The 26,493-nt window shown below is 39.2% G+C and overlaps 1 protein-coding gene across 12 annotated transcripts in view; it reads left to right on the top strand.

Moving 5' to 3' along the window:
• The window catches only part of LOC147166938 (inositol 1,4,5-trisphosphate-gated calcium channel ITPR1-like), a 78,258-nt gene that overhangs the window by 29,387 nt on the left and 22,378 nt on the right, over positions 1-26,493 (top strand). For 5 of the 12 annotated variants that reach the window (XM_086086205.1, XM_086086194.1, XM_086086196.1 and 2 more), the window contains exons 19-46: positions 681-800; positions 886-1,077; positions 1,613-1,864; positions 1,964-2,105; positions 2,957-3,110; positions 3,179-3,372; positions 3,448-3,586; positions 3,880-3,934; positions 4,039-4,204; positions 9,434-9,601; positions 10,038-10,109; positions 10,184-10,321; positions 10,414-10,539; positions 10,664-10,864; positions 11,074-11,325; positions 11,408-11,533; positions 11,654-11,782; positions 12,367-12,384; positions 12,785-12,811; positions 13,566-13,686; positions 13,805-13,989; positions 15,120-15,268; positions 15,878-15,989; positions 19,617-19,652; positions 22,253-22,288; positions 23,043-23,090; positions 24,584-24,713; positions 25,201-25,385. In XM_086086205.1, coding sequence (XP_085942331.1) covers positions 681-800; positions 886-1,077; positions 1,613-1,864; positions 1,964-2,105; positions 2,957-3,110; positions 3,179-3,372; positions 3,448-3,586; positions 3,880-3,934; positions 4,039-4,204; positions 9,434-9,601; positions 10,038-10,109; positions 10,184-10,321; positions 10,414-10,539; positions 10,664-10,864; positions 11,074-11,325; positions 11,408-11,533; positions 11,654-11,782; positions 12,367-12,384; positions 12,785-12,811; positions 13,566-13,686; positions 13,805-13,989; positions 15,120-15,268; positions 15,878-15,989; positions 19,617-19,652; positions 22,253-22,288; positions 23,043-23,090; positions 24,584-24,713; positions 25,201-25,385 — 3,673 coding nt within the window. The remainder of the gene's footprint in view (positions 1-680; positions 801-885; positions 1,078-1,612; positions 1,865-1,963; positions 2,106-2,956; positions 3,111-3,178; positions 3,373-3,447; positions 3,587-3,879; positions 3,935-4,038; positions 4,205-9,433; positions 9,602-10,037; positions 10,110-10,183; positions 10,322-10,413; positions 10,540-10,663; positions 10,865-11,073; positions 11,326-11,407; positions 11,534-11,653; positions 11,783-12,366; positions 12,385-12,784; positions 12,812-13,565; positions 13,687-13,804; positions 13,990-15,119; positions 15,269-15,877; positions 15,990-19,616; positions 19,653-22,252; positions 22,289-23,042; positions 23,091-24,583; positions 24,714-25,200; positions 25,386-26,493) is intronic. The other 7 variants (XM_086086204.1, XM_086086198.1, XM_086086199.1 and 4 more) reach the window with 4 other exon arrangements.

Genomic DNA, 26,493 nt, shown 5'->3' with positions numbered 1-26,493 from the left:
GGGACATTTTGAGTGGGATAAATCCAAGTCCAAACCCTCCTCAAATGCAACATAACTACGCCATTTTGACTTGTGACGTCATCTCGGAATTGTCAATAGCAGGATAATAAATTCCTTTTTTTTTTCTCGAACAGACTTCTTGCGTGTTTGGTGATGTATTCTTTCGATAATTTTAGGGAAGCTCGCAACTGCATAAAGGCCACCTTGTGGGATTTGACTGAGTGTGTGGCAATTGTATGTAGAGGTGCAGTGTGTGCCCATCCTGAGTTGTTTCAAATTGGACAATTTGCTCAGTATAATTTTTAAGAAATATCTGATTTGTAGACTTTGACTGTGAGGGAGGAAAAATGCTCAAATTTGGCCTGTTTGTGTGTACCTAGCATCAGCATTATTATTTAGTATTGTTATTATTATTAAGATGCACAGAAACGCAGAGTTGAAGGGAGTTTTGTCATATAGGATATGGAATGACTCCTTCTGTCTGGCTCCAAGTCAGCCCTTAGATCATTCCTAGATCATTATTTTGTCCGCACTACATTGGGACAGATTATATATAATCAATAATAAATATAGCTCATTATTCTGCACCTCATGTTGGGAATCAGAATGATGAAGAATACTTTGCTTAGTAACCAAGTAAAAATCTGGGTTAAGATATCTCTGGCATTTGTTGTACGCAGGTTTTTGGACTACCTGTCAGATCTTTGTGTGTCCATGAGCAAATCCATCCCTGTGACTCAGGAGCTCATCTGTAATGCAGTGCTTGATCTGTCCAATGCTGACATCCTCATCGAAACTAGGTTAGCCTCATCATTTCCGTTCACCAGCTGATTTTATTTTGAAAATCAATCAATACATAACTTTGAATTATGTCTTGTGTATTAGATTAGTTTTATCAAGGTTTGAGGTTGAAGTAGCAACAAATGGTGATAATCCAGTTGAGGCGGAAGATGAAGAGGAGGTGTGGCTGTTCTGGAAGGACAATTTCAAGGATATACGAAGCAAGAGCGTACGAGAGTTGGCCCAGGATGCAAAGGAGGGTCAGAAGGAGGATCATGAGGTGGTCAGTTACTACAGGTCAGATATGTTTGAACATACATTTTGCTTTGTTTAATTTGTGAAAGAATCAATTAATTAATTCCCAATTATTGCTTGTGTGCTATGTTGATGAAGACTGTATTTACCAGCTCAGTGGACTAGTGGTAGAGTGTCCGCCCTGACATTGGGAGGTAATTGCCTCCTTGCTTGACACTCAGCATTAAGGGTTGGAATTGGGGGTCGTGGTGGGAGGTGGGTTAGTTCACCATATGATTCCTGAGCGCGCGCGGCACGCTGCTGTTCACCGCTCCCTCGGGGAGTTATCAAATAAGGAGAACAAATTTCATCCCACTTAGTGTGTGACAACCAGTGACTTTAACTTTACTTCAACTTAATTTGTCTATATTGTTGTAACTTTGAAGTTCAGATCCCATTTGTGACCATTTTATGTAGAATTCCAAATAATATGAAAGAGTTTCCATACTTTTTGTTGCAGCTCTATATGATGTGGGTGTATTAAAAACCTAAACACATACTGTAGCTGGCAAACGTCATCCACACAATTTCTTGATAGGTGCCAACTCAACCTTTTTGCCCGGATGTGTTTGGACCGTCAGTACTTGGCCATCAATAAGATCTCTGGGCAGCTGGATGTGGATTTGATCCTTCGCTGTATGTCTGATGAGGATCTGCCCTATGACTTGCGAGCCTCTTTCTGTCGCCTCATGCTGCACATGCATGTGGACCGTGATCCCCAGGAGCAGGTCACACCTGTCAAATATGCTCGTCTTTGGTCTGAGATCCCCTCTCAAATTACAATTGACGAGTGAGTTCCTTCTTAAATTTGTTGCAGGATTAATTTGCATGCATGTTGCTCCAAGTGGTGCTGTTCATTTCTTGTCTAACTTTCCATTTGTCTTACTAGCTATGATAATGATGGAACCAGCAGAGATGAGATCAAAGAGCGATTTTTCCTCACCATGGATTTTGTAGAAAATTACCTGAGAGAGGTAGTGTCACAAAATGTTCCCTTCTCTGACCAGGAGAAAAACAAGCTTACCTTTGAGGTATTTTGTCTTGAATAATCAACATACATAAAACAAAAAGTGGTCATTTGTGTTAGATTTTGTTCTTTGTTGTAACTACTGTATACCTCTTGCCAATTAATTTTATACCACTGATGATAAGCCTGTTTTTTTTCTTTCATTTTAAATCATGCTACATTTGTATGGAGCATGTATTTATGGGATGAGGAGCACAATTGAATATGTGCTTTAAGCTCATGTAAATGTGCCAATTCTGCTTGTTATCATCATCCCTAGTTTGGAGCTTTCAATTCCAACAAAATTTCTCTTTTGTCTTTCAAGATGATGTGGTACACTGCATCTTGGATGCTGCAGAAATGTTAATTAAGTCAGGAGTTGAAATTTAGCTTACAAAAAGGGTGATGATAGATAGGAGATAGGGATGATATGGAGACAGGATTGCCAATTGCTTCATTGTTCTAATGACATATTTTGATATTATGAGGAAATATCATCGTCACTAGGAAAAAATGTCGTCAGTGTTGCTTTTGTCAGACATTTTAGTGTTAATTTTTTGGGATGAAAATGCTTGGTAGTCTTAGTCACATTTGAGCTATTTTAATGCGATAGCTTTACTCCAGTTTTAGTTGACAAAAATTAAAAAGTTTTAGGCACATTTTTTAGAATGGATATATATATATATATATATATATATATATATATATATATATATATACTTACTTAAAACATGTAAATATAAATGAATAACTGCACAGACATTGCTCAAACAGATATTTAACAAAACCAAAGACATCACCATATTGTGTTGTGTTATGTGGTCACCAGTTTTCCTATACACTGTAAGCCATTGTTGTCAATTTATTTTTCAATAGGTAGTGAATCTGGCAAGGAACCTCATATACTTTGGGTTCTACAACTTCAGTGACCTGTTAAGGCTGACAAAGATACTGCTGAATATTTTAGACTGTGTCCATGTCAGTATCGTATACCCCATCGACAAGATTGAGAAAGAAGGGCAAACCAAAGGTTGGCATCTTGCTCTTGACACTTCACTCATGGTATTTCCATCATGGTTGAGGTTTGTGTTTCTGTAGCTGGCAGTAATGTGATGAAGTCCTTTCATGGAGTTGGGGAGCTAATGACCCAAGTAGTGCTGCGAGGAGGCAGTTTGCTGCACACCATACCAACTCATCAGCCAGAGGGCGATGTAGTTAAAGCCCAAGCTGAACCAGAGAGAGAAGACATCATGGTCATGGACACCAAGCTTAAAATCATTGAAATTCTACAGGTGTGGCAGCAGAATACTACTTCTTACTGGAACTCACAACCAGCGCTGTTTTAATTATACCTTCTGTTCCCTCAGTTTATCCTAAACGTGCGGCTAGACTACAGGATTTCCTGCCTACTCTGTATTTTCAAAAGAGAATTTGATGAAAACAACCAGCAATCAGAAAATGCTGCCAGCCAGAACGGAACCATTAATGTCACCAGTCAGATGCCAGGTATGTGAGGGCACACTAAAAAATCTCGACTGGTTGACGAATGCAAGTGCACTGTGCCATGCTCAACCATGGTAGACATCAGCCTCAGTACGCTTGAACTTGCCGTGTATTCAGTGGCGTATGACGTTCATACTGTGAATTTGATTGGCACATCACAGTAGTACTGTAAGCCAGTGGAGGACCAAGAAGGGAAGCATAACTATGGTCAGCATAGAAGAGTTGGCCCAGTGCAAGTGCATTCTTAAACATTTTAAAATACAAAAATATCCTAAACCTAAATCTAAACCCTTCAGGAAATCTTGACTTTGAAAATATTGAGGAGCAGGCAGAAGGAATATTTGGAGGAAGGTAATTCTCAACTTGCTACATAAACAAAAGCTTGACACAGGATTCAGTAAAGATAATTAGTTATTTATAAGTATAATAATAAGTTATTTTCTCTCGCCATTTAGTGAAGAAAACACTCCTCTAGACCTGGATGACCATGGTGGACGTACCTTCCTAAGAGTGCTTCTACATCTTACCATGCATGACTACCCTCCTCTCGTGTCTGGAGCACTTCACTTGCTCTTCCGACACTTCAGCCAGAGGCAGGAAGTTCTCATGGCTTTCAAACAGGTAGAGCTGACCACTGCTGTTTCCTTCTCTGTTTTTGTTTTTTTTGAACTTGCAGTTCTGGGTATAACACAGATGATTCAACATTTAAAGAGGTTGGCATTCCATCAATACTAGGGATGACCCGATCACATGATCAGAAATCGGGCCAGATCACGTGGTTGCTGACTCGATCGGAATCGGACGTTGTCTCGTTGTCATGTCGGATAAATACATGAGGTTATTTTGTATAACTTTTTTTATTAAATCTGGAGTTGCGCGGCGGAACAAAGTGAGACTTAATTTTTCCACACAGCTTAGCGTGCGTCATGGCGTCACTTTGCTACAGTGACGCTATTAAGGTAATCGACTGGCGAGGCTAAACAAGGAAATGGCGCCGAGGTATTTGGAAGTAGATGATAATAAGTTATTATCTTTAATATGGAAAGATAGACAGTGCGACTTGCACTGTGCGCAAAGAAAACATTTCGTGTGGCGGAAAGGATATACAGTAGATGCGTTGCGTCCCCGCTGCACCACTGGACTTCTTCGACCGGGAGCCGGCAATCCCCGTCGCCATAAGGCGCTGGCGACTTGGACGTGCTTTGTGTTATCTCGGCGGATCGAGCTTTTTCCTCCCTGCGGATCCATCTGCGGCCCCTGCGCCGGTGACTGAAGGAAGAACTCATTCAATGCAAAAAGACCAAAAAAAGCTTTCAGAGGTCTGAAAAGCAGATGGCCCGAGCTAGAAGACCTTCTCAAAGACTGGGTGCACACGCAGAGAGCAGATGGCCGGGGTGTTTCAATGGTGCAGATCCGACTGAAAGCCAAAAACAGCCGGCTAAGTGAATATTGACGATTTTGAAGGTGAACCATCATGGTGTCTTCATGGGATGAAGAGGACTATCCATCAGCGCACGGACAACACTGTGTCAGCAACTCCCTCCAGACCACGAGGAGAAAATAGCACTGTTCTGCGAATTCACGCGAAAAAAGATTAACAAATATTGCATCGGACCGGACGAGATAATAAACATGGATGAAGTGCCTCTGACTTTTGACTTGCCTCTCACAAGGACTGTGAACAAGAAAGGCGAGTCGTCCGTCGCACTGAGGACAACTAGCCACGAAAAAACAAATTTCACTTGTGTCCTGGCCTGCACAGCATCCAGACATAAACTTCCACCGATGGTGATTTTTAAACGGATGACTGTACCAAAAGAAGATTTCCCGAAAGACATCTCTGTAAAAGTCAACCAGAGAGGGTGGTTGATGGAAAGTGTGATGAAGGAATGGCTGAATGAGTGTTATGGCAAGTGACCTGGGGGATTTTTTCGCAAAAAAAAAAAGGAAAAAGAAAAAAGCTTTGCTCGTTTTGGACATTATGAGGGCCCATATTACTGACAGCCATCAAGAGCACAAACTCCATTCCAGCTGTGATTCCTGGGGGTACAACAAAGTATTTGCAGCCACTAGGCATTAGTGTCAATCGTGCTTTTAAAGTGGCACTGCGTGTTCAGTGGGAGACTTGGATGACTAGCGGTGACAAATCATTCACCAAAACTGGTCGCATGCAAAGAGCAACTTTTGCTAAAGTCTGCCATCGGATACCGACAACATGGAGAAGTGTGATAACATCCACGTTCACCAACGGGTTTAGGAAAGCTGGACTGCTGCGTGACGATGAGGACGGCGCAATAGCTGACAAAGCCGTTCGGAGGCTGTTCGATCCTGACATTCGATTCTTGGTTTTGAGAGTGACACAAAAGGAGGGGAAATGGCTAACGAGGCCATTCTGGACCTTTTCTTTTCCGACACGGAGTAAGAGGAGTTTGAAGGTTTTATGTACTACGCAGAGGAAGATGATGGCACGAGAATTACCGGTAAGGACAGACTTTTCCGCTAAAGAAGGCTGGTTATTTTTGTTACAGTAATGTATTTTTGTACAGTTATTATTGCACCTTTACTGGCAAGCACATTTAAAAACAGTTATTAGTTATTGTCTCGTCAAGCGCTGTAAGTTTTGTACTGTTGTTATACTGTACTAGTGACTGTATTATTTGTGCACCTTACAAATACTGCTCAGATGTTAATAAATGGGACACTTTGCGTTCCCAAACAGTTATCTATGTCCCGACAATCCCTTCTGTGGTAGTGGGAACCCTCATGTACTAGTGCGGTAACATTATAACACCTGCTGCTTACAGTTGGGTGCAGTTTATGTGTGGACCAAACTCGAGTATTCCCCAAACTTGGCTCACACGGCTTATAGTCAGGTGCGCCATGTAGGCCGGATTTTACGATACCGTATTTATTTTCTTTCTTAAGTAAAACAACATTAGGTAAGCCCATCAATTTGTTAAGTAGCAGGCTTTAAAGTAGCACTAAGGAACATTTCAACCGTAATAAAATATTTTCATAACTCTTCTGATGATATATCGATTTAAAACTAGTTAAATTGTACCTTTGCCATGGCCTGTATCACTTTTACTGGCACTAAACAACTTTGAGGAGGATGGTAGGAACACTGCCACACAAAAAAAACTATACATTTGCTGACTGCTTTATGGCATACGTCACTTCCCCCTTTACCCATTCGTTACATAAGACGGAAGTCAATTTGATTCTCATGCTTGTCCTAATGAGAAACGTGGTCTTCCTTCAGGCATAACATTACCGACTTTGTCCATATGGTGGCGCCACAATCAACGCAAACTGAAAGTTCCTTAGTGTTGCTTTTAAAACGGCTACAGTAAAAATAAAGCTCTTGTTAAAAATGTATATACTGCTTGATAATAGCCCTTTGAGTAACTCATAGATGTGCCAAAAAAGGGGGTTTAAATGTTACTTAGTTTAACCACTGTTTACTCGCCATATAAAAGGTGTTGGGGTAGTTACTAAAAATAAAAAAACAGATTTTTTTCCCCCTCCTTAATAAAATGCCGAAGTTTCGGATCGGGACTCGGAGACGGCCGATCGCAAAATGAGGTGACTCTGACTCTGATCCAAAAAAGTGTGATCTGGACATCCGTAGTCAATATTGACGGGAGGGTCGTCAATCAGTCAATGACGGCTGCCCTGATTGACGAGAAACATTAGAAACATTGACGGACTCAGCATTGCCAGAAGTAGGTTTTTGTTCGTCAAGGTAATTATCAATATCCTTGTCACTTGACTGACGAATGACAAAAATAAAACCTTGACGGATGCCCACTTATGTAATGTCTCTCAAGTCAGTTGACAGCAGATGCTGGTTGGTGGGAGAGCACTGCCTTTGATTAATATTTGTATCAATAACAAGATTTTTTATTTATTTATATTTAAATATTAGAATGGGTATTTGGTCCAGTAAATCAATAATGTATCCCAGCTACCATAAATAATATTATTGACATAATCAAATAAATTTACACACATGGGAAAAACAAGTTTATGTTGCCAACATGTGTGCCTATTATCATTAACATATCTTTAATGTAATGAAGTATATACTGGATAATTTGTCTAACAAATAATAATAAATGAACTATAATTGAAATTGGACGAACAGGATGGATGGATGGATGGATGGATGGGATTGTGTAATAAAAGCAAATGCATCTATTGATAAAGAGAGCTCCTGCCTGCATTAAAAATATCAAAACACAAATCAAAGTTAAGTTAATTGTCAATATCTTTATTACATGGAGACGAAGGTTCCAGGTGAATTCAATGAACAAATAAACTAATAAATGAGCACATCACTCTTATTTAATAGGGTGTAATGTGGTTTGTACGATTGGAGTTGCCGAAGCATGACATCATCGGGCAATCAGGGTGATCTCCATTTGACCATTGCACATCAATTGAAACCATGTCTAAAAAGCACAGTGAATTCTTCACAGTTATAAATTCTGCTTTTTACTTAGATGTGTTCCTGTTTGTATTTTTAATATGTTTGGCATTTTATTTCATGAAACTATGACAGTAATTGGTCTCACAAACAATGACTTCTCAGCCATATACGACAGGAAGCAGTGATAGGAAAAGAGGTTCTGCACTTAATGTTAACGTCAGATGAGTGACTTCTCTGTATAAGTAGGATTTTTCATTCCTGATAATTGTTTCAGCTAATTGATAAAATGTACCACTGTCTCCTTCAATAATGGTGATTAATTTTGTCTGCAGGTGTTCTCAATTAAAGATAGACTGATTTACCAATATACCGTTTTTTTTCAGGGCTGATACCGATACCGATTATCCGTAGTCAAGGACGCCAATAACTGATATTTGGAGCCGATATTCATTTTCACTAAAAGGGAAAATATTGGCATCAAAAATTGTAAAAATGCAAACTTTAGCTCTTATTTGTTTGTTTGTTTGTTTATTCATTTAAGAATATGTTTATTGAACAACGTTTAGTTAAAACAATTTTTTATTGGAGTTAAAAAAAAAGTCTTAGTTCTTAGACATCTTTGTTTTACAAATATAAAAAAAAGTTCAGCGATTTTACAGGGGCAGTAGCATGTCTTCAAAAGTTGAACAAAAATTTAAGTAAATAGCTCCCAATTGTTTGCTATAGTAAATAAAGTATTTTAAATTTCAAAATATCTGAAGTATTAAAATTTTACTTACTGGTATCTTAGTTTTAATTTCAAACAAAAACAACGTGCAGAGAGATCCCAGGGTCAGAAGCATCTATAAAAATGTAAGTAATCAGTTCCCTGATTTTTTTCCCCTTGAACACTTTTTTTAAATGGATCCATTATCGGCTGTATAATTCTTCAAAATGACCGATGCCGTCATTCGTCAAAATGATGAATATCGGCGCCGATAATCGGCCCAACCGATAATCGGTCTATCCCTAGTCTCAATATTGGAACACGTTGAGCCCCTTTAGATATGCACAGTGCACCGTTTCTACCACTAGGTCTCAATAATACCGAGAGTATAGAGTTCCATGCAGGCATGAAGTTAAGATTAAGTTTAGGAAAAAAAGGTGGACATTCCGTCAGCTCGTCAGTGACGTCGAATGACGGGAACATTGAGCGATGGCCATTTTGCTGAGGAATGACGAATGACAGATTAACGTTTACGCCGCCGTTCGGCTTGAAATATTGACGGATTCACGATGACGGAAGGGAGTCCCGACTGTTGACAATTCTCGAATGACAGACGCTCAAAATTCATTGACGCACCCACCTCTGAACATTTAAATGTTTTAAAAGGTAAGGAAAGTAAACCCTCCATCCTGTGTATCAAAATATGCCGTAGGTCCAGCTCCTTGTGACCAGGCAGGATGTCGATAACTACAAGCAGATCAAATCAGACCTCGACCAATTGCGGTCCATTGTGGAGAAGTCCGAGCTGTGGGTTTACAAAAGACAGGGAGAAGATGGGATGGATGGTGATGGAGCCTCTGAGTCAGATAACAAAAAGAAGGTAAAGTTGCTACAATTTAATGTTACATGCTAGTGTCAGCAGTTCCGAGCTACAACTTAGGCCACAGGTGTCAACCTCAAGGGATGGGGTCCTGTATGGTTTAGAGGTTTCCCTAGTCCAACACAGCTCATTCAAATGATCATCTCATCAGCAAGCTCTGCAGGAGCCTGATAATGATCATGATCATTGAATCAGGTTTGTTGGAGTAGGGAAACCTTGAAAACATCCATCCGTGGAGGACCTGACTTTGACACCTGTGACCTAGGCAAAGCTTAAAGGACCTAGTTGGTCATCTAGGTTGTTTATGTGTCTGTACCTTTGAGAAACTATATGGAGGGTTTAACAGGTGCCGTATAAGTAGCTTCAAATCAGTAAATTGAGTTGATGCAGTCCAATACTGTAATTAGTTAACACGTCCATGTTCTTTGTTTTACAGGGGGATTCACTCGGTTCTGACAAGAACGGTACAGAAGGCACTAGTAACTATAACTACAGGGTTGTAAAAGAGGTATACTAATTTATCATGTATAGTTATTGAGCTGTTTTCTTTGTTTTTAAATCTTATTTCCCATTTCTGTCCAGATTCTGCTGCGTCTCAGTATGCTGTGCGTCCAGGAAGGGAGCTCAGGGAAGAAGAGTAAGAAACAGCAACAGAGGCTGTTGAGAAACATGGGAGCTCACTGCGTAGTGCTAGAGCTTCTACAGATTCCATATGAAAAGGTCCTTATGTAGTTCAGAGGTTGAAGATTGTATCACATGCATAATAATATTTCTAGGGGGAAAAAGGAAAGATTATGTGTTTTCTACAACAGGGTGAGGATGTTCGCATGCAAGATATCATGAAAGTGGCTCATGAGTTTCTGCAGAATTTCTGTGCAGGCAACCAGCAAAACCAAGCTCTTCTTCACAAGCATATCAACCTCTTTCTTAACCCAGGGGTGAGGGACACACCCAAATCAGATTCTAGCCATTGATAGAGACCTAATTTTAAGCTTTATCAGTCATTTGAATTAGTTGTGTTTCTTATGCTGTTCATTTTTTTGTGCTTTTCTGCTCTTTCAGATTCTAGAGGCCATTACAATGCAGCACATTTTCATGAATAACTTCCAACTGTGCAGTGAGATCAATGACCGTGTGGTTCAACACTTTGTCCACTGTGCTGAGACACACGGTCGACATGTCCAGTACCTTAAGTTTCTTCAAACCATTGTGAAGGCTGAGAATAAGTTCATCAAAAAGTGTCAAGACGTTGTCATGGCTGAGGTTTGAGTTTTTTGTTTTTTTATGAACTACAAGTTGTGCATCAAGGCTCATTCTAATGTCCAATTACGTCTAATCGCACAATCAGATGATGGTGTTGAGTTGTAGTATGTTCCAGTAGTCATTTTTGAGAATGCAATTTTTCTTGGACTGATGTGAAATGGTTGTATGCCACTGATTTCAGTTGTCTGCTATGACTCTGACCCCCTCAGCTTGTGAACTCAGGTGAGGATGTCCTGGTCTTCTACAACGATCGTGCGTCCTTTCAAACATTAATTCAAATGATGCGCTCCGAGCGGGACCGTATGGACGAAAACAGCCCTTTAATGTACCACATCCACCTGGTTGAACTGTTAGCTGTCTGCACTGAGGGCAAAAATGTCTACACTGAGATCAAATGTAACTCCCTGTTGCCGTTGGATGACATTGTGCGGGTTGTCACGCATGAGGACTGTATTCCTGAGGTGAGAAAGTTTATTTTTTATTTTAGTTGGAATTAATTCAGTATTGCAGATTTCTTTGATACAAGGTTTTCACATGTTGTAGGTAAAGATTGCCTATATCAACTTTCTGAACCACTGCTATGTCGACACTGAAGTGGAAATGAAGGAGATTTATACATCAAACCACATGTGGAAGCTGTTTGGAAACTTCCTGGTGGACATTTGTCGGGTAAGCAAAGCATGGCACCTGGAAGTAAGAAAATGAATGGAGATTGTGCTAAATAGCCCTAGTGTCACTCATGAAAAAGAGATATGATCCAATGCATCACAAGTGTTTATTTATGTCTAGGTGTGCAACAACACCAGTGACAGGAAGCATGCAGATACCATATTGGAGTGTTATGTAACTGAGACAGTCATGAGCATCGTCACATGTTTCTTCAGCTCTCCTTTTTCTGATCAGAGCACAAGCTTGCAGGTACAAGAAATGTTTGGCATTAAATATGCTGTAATTAAAACAGTAGCATGTTATGTAATGCATTTTACACAGAGTTGCGTCTTACATGCTTTGCAATCTGTCAACAATTGTATTTTTGACTTGTCGGTTTTGAATGTGTTTAATTGGATCGAAAGAAGAACCATCATCATACACATAATCAGTATGTAGGCCAGTCACAACGTAAACACTAATGAGATCCAATCCACAAGATGCAGACAAACTAAAAAAATTGTTAATGGTGTATTATTACAACAGTATATTAATTGTTGGATTACAGTATAAACCTCCACTCATTCTGATAGCTGTTTCTAATATTTTGCTTTGCTTAAATGACTAGAGTGCCAAAAGCAACAGTGCTATTGCACACCCCAGCAAACATACAATCACAACAATAAAGAAATTCTTTAATAATTTTTTTGTATCAGAACGAGATTATTTTTGAAATTATAGTTTTGATCCATTTGATTAAGCTCATGTTGTGACCCATTGATTTAATGATTGATATTTTATGTAAATTTGACATTGTAAACATTGTAAAATACGAAATTCCTCTTTCTGCGTAGATGGCTCGCAACATGTATGTAAGTAACTGACTCTTCCCGTAAATTTTCCAACCTATCCCATGTGGCCCACCAACTTTTTGTGTAAAGTGATACAAGAGATTGTGGTTGAAAAAGTATTCTATCTACACTGTGTGAATTTCTCGTGGCTTAGTCAGCACAGTGACTTTGATGTTCCCTAATTTGTGGGTGTGTTGCACATGGTTTGGCAGGTAGGATAGGCTCCAGCACGCCCGCGACCCTTGTTGAGGATAAGTGGTTTGGAAAATGGATGGATGGGTGGATGAGTATAGCTGATACAATGACTTAAAATGGTCACTCCATAAGCCCTAGGTGTAGTTTCCCAGTGAAATATTTCCATCACTCCAGTAGAAAATCTTTTTTTCATTACATTTTCTTTTTACACTACCCTCTTTTGCAGGCTGCCATTCTGGGAAAGATAACTGAGGTATTTGTTGTCCTTTAGGGCTGAGAGCAGCCAATAGATTTTTCTTTCAACATTTAACAACCGCTGGTGTGATGTGCAGATGAGTCCAAACAGCTGGCTCACTAAAATCTGTAGAGCCCTCCACCATAGTCAGGGAATCTACTGTAATTGTCATATTGCTCATGTTATTCACCACCAATGTTAAAGCATATCAACCCCAAAATGTTCAAATTATTCCCCCATTAGACTCAACACGCCATTCTGATTAATATTGTGTTTATGGAATATGAGTTCATAAGCAAAATCCACCTGTTCTTATCCATCTCAGGGGGCTGCCGTTTTGCTTGCTTTATTTTATTTGTTGACCGAAGACAGCTGGGATAAGCTCCAGCACACCTGCGACCCTCGTGTAGATAGGCGGTTCAGAGAAATGGTTGGATGAAAATCAAGTTAAAGTTGCTCAGGCTTAGGTAACAACTCAGCTCAGCTTCAGAAAACAGGTGAGCTGTGATTGGTCGTTATACTTGAGCCCTGAGCAACTGTGATGTAATTTTCAAAGTAACAGCAAGTGGCAAAATGGCCACCCCCTGAGTTAAAAATAATAATAATAAGGCAGATTTTGCTGCTTAACTCATATTCCACAAAGACAATATTAATCACTATCCGCGTTTAGACTATTAGGGTTAAATGGAACATAATATTGTAAAAAACATTTTTGGATTGACTTCTCCTTTACACAAAAACTATTATTATGATATACCTCTCTTTTTTTCAGACTCGACAGCCTGTGTTTGTACAGTTGCTGCAGGGGGTCTTCAGAGTTTTCCACTGTAACTGGCTTAACCCTGTACAGAAAGCTTCGGTGGAAGCTTGCATCAAAGTTCTCTCAGATGTCGGTATGATATTACACTTATGGACCACCAACCTAGAAGCATATTGTTGTTTAGATATAATAAAAAGTGCGATACACCAAATGTGTCAACCATTTACAAGTTTGCATAATTTTCAACGCAGCTAAGAGCAGAGCCATTGCCATCCCAGTGGATCTGGACAGCCAAGTGAACAACTTATTCGTCAAGTCCAATAATGTTGTACAGAAGAGCCTCCTCAACTGGAAACTGTCGGCAAAGAACACTTCCAGACGAGATTCCGGAATTCCGACCTCCAAAGACTATAGAAACATTATTGAAAGGCTTCAGGTGGGCAAAGAGACATCAACATTTTCAGTGTACCTCTGGTTTTGTCAATTTTTCAGGTAGACTGGGTCATTATTCATTTTGATTTCAGTATTTCAGCCCTTACTGGTACTTTGTGAAAAGGGAGCTGTAGCTGCTCTTGTCATGTGCCTCGTATAACGTATGTTGTGATTAATCACGTCATGAAAGAGAAAAGGAAGGGTAGTGAGCAAATATGAATACAGTGCAACATACCAAATAATGCAGACATCTTTACATTGACTTTTTGGGAAACAATTTCAATAACCCGAGCTGTGTCGTGTCAAATTCTTGTAACACATGACTTTGTACACTGGAAGTCTCTGACTACCCTCTAAAAGTAATCTAAAACAATTTGACTAAAGCGTGCGGTTTCCAGACGTAGCAATTTCTCAACCTTGCTTAATGTGCACATTGACATCCCATGATCAAAGCTAGTTCATCCCTTTTTCCTGTCGCAGGTAGTCATTTGGCTAGAGCGCTAGAGACCACTACTCATACTTACAGGGAGAAGACTCGCACGTTAACCTTACATGAACTCTTATGAAATGAGAACAAACCAGCCAGTGGCTATCATCCAGTTTCTTTTATTTGCAATTTTGATAAAAAGTCTAATAAGTCTAATATTTACATACATATTGTTTGTAGAGTCCACACTATAATCAACTTATAGAAACAGAAGAAAACTTAAAAGGTTTAATAAAAATATCCAGACTTGTCATTAGTTGTCATTTATTAGTTTTAACTCTTGACCAGCCAACCTATACATTTTGCAAGGCCCTTATTATATAATAAGCCTAGTCTTGAGTATTTATCTAAGCTAAAATGTTATTTATTTATTTTACTACAACCAGTAGATGTTGAGAAACCAGTCTGTGGTAAATACTGTAACTGGAGTATTATTATTTTTTATTATGGAGAATTATTCTGTACCAGAATGAATCACACACATTTGTCAAACAGTATTTAACTTGATGCATTGTAGTTCTAACTTTCTAGAAAGACTTATTCAAAACCTAAAAAGTATTTATAAGTGTTGTGAACTCAAACGTAAATTAATTGATTGCTTAAGGGCTTTATTTTCAAACCTGTTCTCCGATTATGTTCATCTGCAGGACATAGTATCAGCTCTGGAGGACCGTTTACGGCCGCTGGTCCAAGCTGAGCTCTCGGTACTTGTGGATGTCCTACATCGTCCTGAGTTGCTCTTCCCTGAGAACACAGAAGCTCGCAAGAAATGTGAAAGTGGAGGATTCATATCCAAGTATGAAATTACAATATATAGTATGTTATTTATTTATATTGAAGAAGATGCTTCTCTTTTAATAAGGGAAACAAATTTGGTAAATATAGTCAATAATGCTGGCATTCAAAACCATGACTGTGTTTAACCTGCGCGTTATATATATATATATAAATCACATATGCCCTAGATATAAAACATAAAGACTAAATAAGGAGATAATAAGTAAAATGCGCATGCGTTAAAAAAATAAAAAAATTGGCTACTTCTGTCATTTGAATGTCGGAGATTAGTGTGCTGAAAGTGTTTGTGTAACTGTATTGTACTTAAAGGTTGCAAGCATTGTTTAAACGACTTTAAGCCTTAAGTGAACCTGTATTTTGGTTTAGACTTTAAACAAAAATTAAGATTGTTTATGCAGTACACCCAATGATGCTTTTATCCAATTTCTAGCGTCACTATTTTTCCATATATTTCCAAGTCCATAAAATAAGCCGATATCTTTTCGACTACCAAATCTGTTTTAAATCAAAGTCAAAGTCCAATCAACTACCTTTGCGTTCAGGTTAGAAATTGAAGACGCATCTTGTAAATTACATAATGGGTGTTTTTCTCTCCACTGCATACCAGACTAATTAAACACACCAAGCAGTTGCTGGAGGAGAATGAGGAGCGCCTATGCATCAAAGTACTGCAGACTCTCAGGGAGATGATGACGAAGGACCGTGGCTACAGAGAGAAGGTACCGACCACATGTTTTCGCCAAGCTCCAGGGTACTTTTACCATGTTACCACCTTGATTACTTTTGGATCTTGTGATTCAAGTTAAAAGCAGATCTAGTGAGATGTTACTTTATTGTTCGTAATGCAACACAGCATATTCAACAACAAAAATTCACATCACACACATCCACACATGCTTACGCACACACGCACACACACAGCACCAATTGTCACAGCTCACTAAAATGCCGCAGAAGCACGGAAATGCAGAGTTGAACAGAATTTTGGTATAGGTGATAAAACATGACTCCTTCTTGTGACTGCCTTCAAGTCTGCCCTTATATCAATTCAGAAGTTTCAGAATTGCACTGCTCAACTGACAAGGCAAGGCAGTTTTATTTCTGTAGCACATTTCAGACACAGGGCAACTCAATGTGCTTTACATTAACAAAGACTTTGGACTCTGGGTTCCACTAATTGACATAAGTCTGCAGATCTGAGGGCGCTACCGGGTTTATATTCAATCGTCATTTCTTGAATATACTCAGGACAACAAACCATTCAGTGATTTATAGAACAGTAGCATAATTTTGAAACCTATTTCACAGCTGACTAGGAGTTAGTGTAAAGCCTAAAGGACTGGAGTGATATGTTCTGATCTCTTTGTTTTGGTCAGAACCCGAGCTGCAAGGTTCCGAATGAGCGTCAACTGTCTGATGCTCTTTTTAGAGAGTCAAGTCAGAAGGCCGTTACAATAATCAAGTTTGTTGGAGATAAAATCATGTATAAGCTTCTCTTGCTCTGCTTGGCGCATGCAGTCCTTCAGTCTGGATATGTTTTTCAGCTGATAAAAGGCTATTTTAGGCCTTTTTTAGACTGCCAGGAAAAATCAGATTTTTAGCCCATCCAGATTGAAACTGGATGACTCTTGCAGTCTTAACAGTCACAAAGCACATGAAATCATATTTTTGCTGGACAGATTTAAATTACACGCAGGAGGTAGTTTTATATTCAATTTGGATAATATGCGTCTCAGTTTGAACCGCTTCAAACACAGAGAGCGTGTTTGACTGTCCGTGACGGCACTCCTCTTCTTCTTTTCCTTTTGGCTTTTCCCTTCAAGGGTCGCCACAGCAATTCAGTTGCCTCCATCTAACCCTGTCCTCAGCATCCTCTGCTCTCACTCCAACTACCTTCATGTCCTTATAATTACATCCATAAACCTCCTCTTTGGTCTTCCTCTAGACCCCCTGCCGGGCATTTGAAAACTCAATATCTTTCTGCCTATATAGTGACTATCTCTCCTCTGGACATGTCCAAACTATCTCAGTATGGCCTCTCTGACTTTATCTCCAAAGCCTCTAACGTGCTGTCCCTCTTATGTACTCATTCCTGATTCTAACCTTCATTCCCCGCCTTTCCAGGGCAAACCTCCACAACTCTAGTTTCACCTCCACCTGTTCCTGTCATCTGCAAACATCATAGTCCTGTCTAACCTCGTCTGTCATCTTGTCTATTACCATAGCGAACAAGAAGGGGCTCAGAGCTGATCCCTGATGTAGTCCCACTTCCACTTTGAACTCCTTTGTCACTCCTACAGCACACCTCACCACTGTCTACAGTCCTCATACATGTCCTGCACCACTTGAACATACTTCTCTGCCACTCCAGACTTCCTCATACAAAACCACAGTTCCTCTCTGGGCACCCTGTCGTAAGCTTTCCCCTGATCTACAAAGACACAATGCAGCTCCTTCTGACCTTCTCTGTACTTCTCTATCAACAACCGGAAATACAATGACTGTTTACGTTACTTACTCAAACGCTTACGACCTGGTCCCGCGACTACGTCAGCTCTTCACACACGCAACCTAAAACCACACATTATTGCCCGGTCATAGCCATATGGTAAAAAAAAAAAAAAAAGTTGCACTATGAATGTGTACATTTTAAAGTGAGTTGATTAAAAACCACTTTTTTTAAAACAACTTTGGTAAAGAAGGGAAGGTTCGAGGTCTATAATTTGCTAACAGGGAGACATCTAACGTTCTCTTTTTTGGATTGGGCGTGACGGTGGGCTACTTTCTGAGATTTAGGAAGTGCACCTGATTGAAGTGAGCAGTTGATTATTTGCTGTAAATCAATTTGAACAGGTTTCACAATAGTTTTGAGTCAAGACGGCTCGTGGAAGGTTTCAACTGCTGAACATGACGTCTGAAGTCTGTTATAGTATTTTGACCCACTGAAAAAAATTCTGTCATGGTAATTGAATTATTCCTGGGTGATTTTAAGTGCTGCATTGTGTAGTATTTATGTAGTTTGTGACGATGTTTGACCTGATACTTTTTCGCTAAAGTAGCAGGCAAATCCATTGCGTGTATCCGTTGAGAGGAGTTCTGGCGCTGTTTCATTTGAGGGATTTGTAAGTTTGTCAACCAAGACGAATGAAGTGCACGTATTGTGGAGGTTCTTACTAATGATTTCAGAAAAAGTGTTGTCTAGCTTTTACTAGCTCTTTGTTAAAATTACAAAGACATTGTCTCTTGGAGTTTAGTTTTTCTCCACTTTCGCTCCGCTTTTCTGCACTTTTAATTTCTAAGTCATGTTTTTAGCACACCTCCAAGGTGTTTTCAGTCGGCATGAAATGGTCCTTAGTTTTAATAGGAGCAACAGCATCCAGGACATTTGAGATTTCATCCAGAAGTTGATCAACAGTTTCTGTATTAACAGTTGGTGATGCAGCCATTAATTTCATAAACATATTGCTTGTGTTCTCATTTATATATCTTGTTTTTTTAATAGAGACAGTGGTTGTCTGAATTTATGGGATTATTAGTGATTCAAAGAACACACGGCAACACGATGTTGCCTCATTCATAATTGTGTTACAGACAATGGAGACAATGTGTTGAGATCATTTTCGTTTATGGAATTTGCACAATGGAAAGGTTTTTCTGCTGCCTCTTACGTTTCCCGCGCTGTGTTGGCATTGCTTTGAGTGCTGATTGCACCTGCCTTTCAGATGCAATATTTAAAGTTGAAAAATCAGGAATCACAATGGTCTCAGATTTGAGAATTCACATTAAGCGTGCAAATCTTGGTTACAGCCGCTCAAATCTTTAGTGATTCATGCACATTGTATCTTAACAGCATCTACTAACATTGCATGTTGTGTTTGTGTGTGTGCGTGTGAATGAGCTTAAAGGGGAAGTCACACCCCCACACCCCCTCCCCCAAAAAACAAAAACATTTTGACAATAATATGTTCTATGCAGCCCCCACTAGTCTAAATTCAGTATTCTGGTTAATATTGCATTAGTGGAATATGAGTTAAGCAGCAAAATCCAGCTGTTTTTACCAATATCAGTAGGTGGCCATTTTGCCACTTGCTGTCAAGTGAAAATGACATCACATATGCTCAGGTGTCAGGTAACAACCAATCACAGCTCAGCATCAGAAAACAGATAAACTGTGATGAGTCGGATAAAAACGGCAGAATTTTGCTGCATAACTCATATTCCACAAATGTAAAATTGATCAGACTTGTGAGGTCACATATAACATATTATTATGAAAAATTGACTTCCCCTTTAACACACTAATTGAGCTGTACTAATTTTCCCTCTATATATTTTTTTTCTTCCAGCTGATTGCCTTTGATGATGAAATGGATGTGGCTGAGGTTGATTATTTTTATTTTAACTAACACACATATCACTCCCACCCTTCACTAATAGCAATAACGTGCTTACTAGCATAGCATCTTATTTGTGAGCTTTGTCAGCAGCCTAACCCATCCCATCCCGGCTGAACTGCTTTAAATACTCCGGGTATCTACATGTTGCATCACATTCAGTCAAATTGACTTTTTTTTTCTCTCCAAGCATTCTATCTATGCCTGCTGATTTAGATATTTAATTTCAAGGTGTTACATAAAATAGCATTTGTGTGTTCCAAAGTACAATGACAAATCCTGCCTCACACTGATATACCCTATGGTACAATGAGGGATTTCAGTCAATTTTTGTATCAATTAATGCAATTATTTTGGTATTAATTGTAGGCTATGTGCCTCAAGGCCACCAACGTAACTGTGATCAGTCACACAGTTTGTGTTGACCAAAAATACATTAACAGTATCAAGAGAGAGAATTCAGAATTTCTGTGATGATGCTTTACCAGTTGTACATGCCCGGTGTATTTGGCCAGTAGCCTATTAGTTCCTTTTAATAGTTATTTTGAAATCTAGCGTGTACTGCAAATTTGCATAGCTCATGATATGCATAATGTATGAGTCTGTCATTCCTCCATATGGTCAAGTACAATGCATTTGTGCTTTTTCAGTGTGGGAATATGACCTACACTCTGTTTACTCTTGACCAGCTGTGCACATTTAAAGAACTGTAGTTATGTTGTATTATGTTCTTGTTGTGATCACTTAATTACGCTTGAGTGCAAAAATCAATAAGAGAAACACATTTATATGCACTTTCACACCTATGGGGCCTATGCCTATGTTTTGCCGATATGGTAGACAACCTAGAGAAAAAGCTATGGTTTTTGCATTACCTCCAATTATAAAAAAGTGCTAATAAAAAAAATAAAAAATATATATACTGGTACATTATTTATGTATTATAATTTTTTGTTTTCTGGTCACATTTAAGTAATGCACAATTGTGACTTTGTTATGGTTTCCATTTAAATCCATACTCGTGACTCGTAACTGCTAGCTAGCTGCCTGCCTGGAAACTTTAGTCGCTAAATGTCTAAAAACGGAGATCAATCGCCACCAAAATTCTCTTGTCCACGCCGACCTGTTAAAGTAAAAAACAACAATCAGCTCAATATTTTTCATTTTGTGTAGGTGATAATGTTTTTCCTCATAGGAGGCTCACATTATGTCGATAAAATCCCAAATAATGTGCCGATCGCTTTTATATTTTCACAGGTTGAGGTGGACAAGAGTAGGAATGTGCATAATGTGCATGTTTTGGTGACGATTGGTCACTGTTTTTTTAGATACTCTGTGTCAATAGAATTAGGGGTGCAGCTGTTAAGCGGTTTTACAATTAACCGTGGTTTTTAAACGTCAGGATTATATAACCGCAGCAGTTAAACAACACCGGTTATTTCCGCTCACAACAGTCTGTCAGTTTAAACTCATGTGCGGTGCAAAATGCGCGGGCATATTTCATAGCTCTTCTGTTTCCTCACGGCCCATTTAGCGGGCGCACAACAACATAAGGCTCATCCTTACTGGATAGGGCATATGCCAAGGCTGTGTCTGAATGCCCACCCTTTTCCCCTAAGCCCTCATTCACTACATAACCCAACATTATATAGTAGCCTAATATGTAATGCACTCATTCTGTTTGGCGATTCAGACAGCCAGCTCACTACTTTCTCTTCGTCGCATATCACGTGGCACGGTGGTCACGTGATATGTGACGCTCGGGCGCATAAATCTCGGACTATTAATTGTGAATGAAAATGTTTTAAAACTACTTCCGTTCCTTTGTTGTACATATTTTCAACTAAAACTAATTAATTATTTCCGTAGTATATAGTATCGATGTTCACTACTTTTCAGAATGGACCATGGGTAATTTTGAGTGCCCTACATTTTCGCTCCCTGGACATTCGGATACCCCCATAAAATGGCGTGATCCCTCAGTAGGTCACTATATAGGGAGTAGGGTGCACGTTTGGACACAGCCCGAGACTTTTGAAGCCGCGGGCCCGCCATCTTGGGACTCCCAAGAAACATATCTCGGCATATTTTTCCCCAAATATTTTTATTGTTGTTTGACTTTGGGCTTGGTTGCTGTCAGTCAGAGGTTGCCACAGCGAGTAACCAGTATGATATGTGTGGCACAGTTTGCAGCTCACTCACAGTGACTGGGAAATGGTAAATAGATCTCATTATTCAAAGGTATCAGTCAGGTGAAGGCTACAATAGTATTTCTAGGACAATAAAACAACACAGCCCGTTGGTTGGGGACCATTGCCCCAGGAAATGCATAATTCAATGCAACACGCATTGCAATCCCATCCCCATCTTTTTCCTTATTTATACCTGTGTCTTTCTGTCATGTGCATGCATAATGTGTGTTGTGTGAATGCATTGTGTGAATGCTTGGCGCTTACTAAAGAGAGTAATGTTTTGTTGCATTGTTTAATTGTTGCCATAAGAGATACGTGACTGCCATGTACTGTAGCACCATCACTAACTGACCATCTTCAAAACTTGACTAACATCATCCTTTTATTCCCTATCAGCTGGCACCTCCACCTGAACCTGAAATCCCTGATGAGGTGTGTTTATCTATACTGACCTGGTGCCCTATTATGGGTTACTACTGTTGATGTGTCATAGTGGTGTAATACCGGCAATTCAACCCCATTGCTCTCCTTTTACCTACATTAACATTGCTTCTGTTGTAAAATCTTAATACTGTCTAATTTTCCCCATACATTTTCCATACATTTTCAACTCATTCTGTTTTTCTTTAAATCCAGAGTTTGTGTCAGTGAGCCTTGTGTGTGAAGGAATAAGTTAGATGTTGCTTTTTGTGTGTGACAAATGTATTCATTGTATGTGACAGTTGCTCGTGTCCCCCTCATTGCAATTATTTGTCTCCCTTACTGGCAGCGTGTCACACTCTTGACAAAATAAAAGACAACCAGAGTCAAATAATTTATAGCCATGAAGGATTCACAACATGCCGGAACCTTGAGTTGCTGACAATGGCAGTGTTTTTTGTGTGTGTGTTTGTTTTGTTTTGTTGATCAAGGATGATAAAATAGCAGCTTAATTTAAAACAGCATATTGTTGTTTTAATTTAATTGGAAATTACCAATCCAGTCATTTCCTTAACATGTTGGTGTGTTTTAATATGATTGGTACATACAGTATATTAGCCAGCCTGCATGACACTAACTTACCCCGCATGATGTTATTTGCACTTAACGCCCTGTGTGCATGTAAATCTAATGTGGACTGTATTAACAAATAGCAACCCTTCCACTTTTTTAACTGCTTTCTACTAACTCAACTCACCCTTTAAAGGAGCTTGACCCCAACCAGCCTCAGAAGCAACTGGAGGATCAGGAGAGGGTAGGTACTTTGTTTGGGCTGCTTCGGGGTTCCATCTTCTGCTGACAAATTAACAAACTTTGTGACCTATGGTGTTAAATTAGGGTCAACAGTTTAGTACTTGGAAAAAATGAAATTTGAAACTGAAAATGTATGTGTTGATCTTGAATTTCACAAAATCTAAAAATGTATAAAGATAATGTAATGAGTTCGATTTTTTTTTTCTATGTTCCCTGAAGGCTATTCCACTGGGAGAGTTTCCAAGCATTTTTGTTCAGCTGTCACTCATGATTCCATGCACCGCTCAGTTGATACCACGCCCCCCACATAACATTCGGGTCAAATGTCTGAAACTCAAAAAGCAGATTTTAAACTGAGGGAAAACAATCTGAACGTGAGATTTAAAGTGAAAATTTGGAATGATCTGAAAAGAAAACATGCAACTGAAAAAAAAATAAAACCCCAAATGTCAACATATACATGGAAGCAAAAAGTGAAAATAATTTATTTAAAAGAATAATCAAAGTAAATCAAAATTAAATGTAACCCCCCCAAAAAAAATTCTGCACACTTCTTTTTATTTTGAATACATTTTAATATTTTGTGAAATTCAAGATCAAAACATGAATTTTCAGTTTCAAATTTTATTTTTTGAAGTACAAAACTTTTAACCCTAATTTAACTCCATAGTAACCCCAGTCAAACAGCCTCCACAGCATGGCACTCACTCACCCTCTGGCCCAACGGTTTGATGCAATAGCTAATTGTGTTATGGACAAGTACCTTTTGTTTTTACATCTCCTCTAAGCGGACTCTATGTACTGTAGATTAGATCAGATTTCTCAACCCTGGTCCTCGGGGAATACTATCCAGCCTGTTTTCCATGTCTCCCTATTCCAATGCAGGTGAGGATCGTTATCAGGTTTCTCCAGTGCTTGCTGATGAGCTGATCATTGGAATCACTTGTATTGGAATAGGGAGACATGGAAAAAACAGGCTGGATAGTGTTCCCCGAGGACCAGGATTGAGAAACACTGGTTAGATGTTGCATTGATTTTCACCAAGACATCCTGACTATTCCTTTCCAAATGCATCAGTGTGGTGACCTTTGAACGTCACCAACAGAGGTCAGAAAGAAGGCATAAGTGAATAAGCCTATGGTTTTGTTGTAACAAATTTTGTCCAAACGAGGCAACCTATGGGCTCATGTGACTCTTACTTTGTATTTTTTTTAATGAATTGCTTTCAACAGGGAATTATTTTATGCTAAAAACAAAAAGGAAAACAAAAAGAAACATTATTTATCTTTTTTTGACTGGCTAAAAAACATGACAGTGTCAAAGGTATCTTAAAAGCAGACATTTAATTATAATGTCAATTATTTGTAGCTTCTTTTATGGTCCTTTCATATGCTCCTAGGACATGTGATATGCTGGGTTAATAAATGATGATCATAACTAAACAAACAAAACTATAAATAGACTTGAAACATTTATTGTATATTGTCCTTATAGGGAGAAGCTTTGCGGCAGATCTTGGTAAACCGATACTATGGAAATATCAAATCTGGACAGAGGAGAGATAGTCACACGCCCTTTGGCAACAGTCCACTTTCTACTGGATCACACGGAAAAGCTCTTACAGGTGGGTGTTGTGACATATGTGCCCTGGTGAAAATGAAGGAATTAGAAAAAAGAAAATTATATATCCACCCATCCATCTATTATTTGAATCGCTTATCCTTACGAGGGTTGCAGGCGTGCTGGAGCCTATCCCAGCTGTCTAAGATTGACAAAATCCAAATTCATTGAACTTGGGTGTTGTATGTGTGTGCGTTATGACAATTAGACGCAGACATCTACTTGGAGATAGTTTATATGTAACATCACAGCCTATATCTGCAATAGAACATTGACACAACATGGAAACCCATAAATCCTTTTTGCTTATTTTTAATAATTATATCCAAGGTTTACTCAGACGTGGCTGAATGTGTTACAAATGTATCTAGGGGAAAATATCTAAACTATTAAATTAATTATGATTTTAACAGCATTTTAGCTCATTTTACGATATGTACTTTGTCAAAAGTATCTATAATGAGTGATTATCTATTTTTTTGTGACTCTAGTTGTGAGCCCTGGGGTGGGAGGGCGAAGCGAACTGAGTTTAGCGGAGGTCCAGTGCCACCTGGATAAAGAGGGAGCTTCTGATCTGGTTATTGATCTCATCATGAACGCGACCAGCGATCGCATCTTCCAAGAAAGCATACTGCTCGCCATTGCCCTGCTAGAGGGTGGAAACACAGTCATTCAGGTAAGCAAGGTTGACTGAGTGCAAGAGAGGGTGCAGGATGGAAGGTGAGAAGTATAAGTAAATATTAACGTTCGCATGTCTCAACCGGGAATTATCTTGAGGCTTGGAAGCGTATTTTCGTAAGACGTGTACGACAAGTGCATGTTATCTGTAGTTTTACAATTGTAGTTGTCAAGAGTTTGAGTCCTCTAAAATATTTTTTGGGGAATGTTAAGTATCTTAAAACAAGAAACTGGAACTGTAGGATTATGCTTGGAGAACTTTTGTCGTTGAAATGAAGTGCTAGTATAATTTACTTTTGAATGGCGCAAAAAGTGGGTGCCCCCCTCATTGTGGAACGAAAGTGAACAATAAGTGGCCATGGCAGATGGCCTACTGAGTACAAATGAAGTCATTTAACTTGTTGACTGTGCACTAAGGTCAGAGAACAAAGGGGTTCACTGTCCTGTTAGATACCCGTGTATCAATTGTCTTGAATCTAAGGAAGTGGTAAAGGTTCACAGTTTTCCATTCTATTACTGTATTTAACACTTTACTATAAGCTTATGGGCAATCGGCTCAAATGGAAAATCTAAATAATAAAGCTTAACCATTAGGTGAAGGAGTTCATTTGTTTATTGCCTATAACAAATTAGGGTATCTGTTGTATTGTTTCCGAGTTAAACATGTAGGTGTTTTACTCTTCATTTGGTATGCTACATTTCTATTTTTAATGACAGGCGGTCACGAAAATGGATGGATGGATGGAGGTTGCCTTGCCCCCTTTTAGGACAGAGGTCTTCTTGTCCAAAGCCGGACAAAAACATTTGCCTAATAGGCTTTCTATCGACTCAAAATGAAATCACAATTGCTCAGGTCTCAGGTACAACCAGTCACAGCTCAGCTTGCGAACATCACATGGCCAAATTCAGAAAACAGGTGAGCAGTGATTGGTGGTCTGAGCCCTGAGCAACTGTGATGTCATTTTCTGTCAACAGCAAGTGGCAAAATACCCGCCCTCTAATATGGATAAAATGGGTGGATTTTGCTGCTTAATTCATATTTCTCAAACACAGTGATAATCAGAATCCTATGTTTGTGACTAGTGGTGGTCCATAGAATATATTGG

The sequence above is a fragment of the Leptonotus elevatus genome, chromosome 10 (genome assembly GCF_054856555.1).
Source record: "Leptonotus elevatus isolate MCC_2025b chromosome 10, RoL_Lele_1.0, whole genome shotgun sequence".
In the NCBI taxonomy this organism is placed as follows: Eukaryota; Metazoa; Chordata; class Actinopteri; order Syngnathiformes; family Syngnathidae; genus Leptonotus; species Leptonotus elevatus.
Note: the sequence above shows the minus strand (reverse complement) of the source record. Positions and strands in the feature narration are given on the sequence as shown.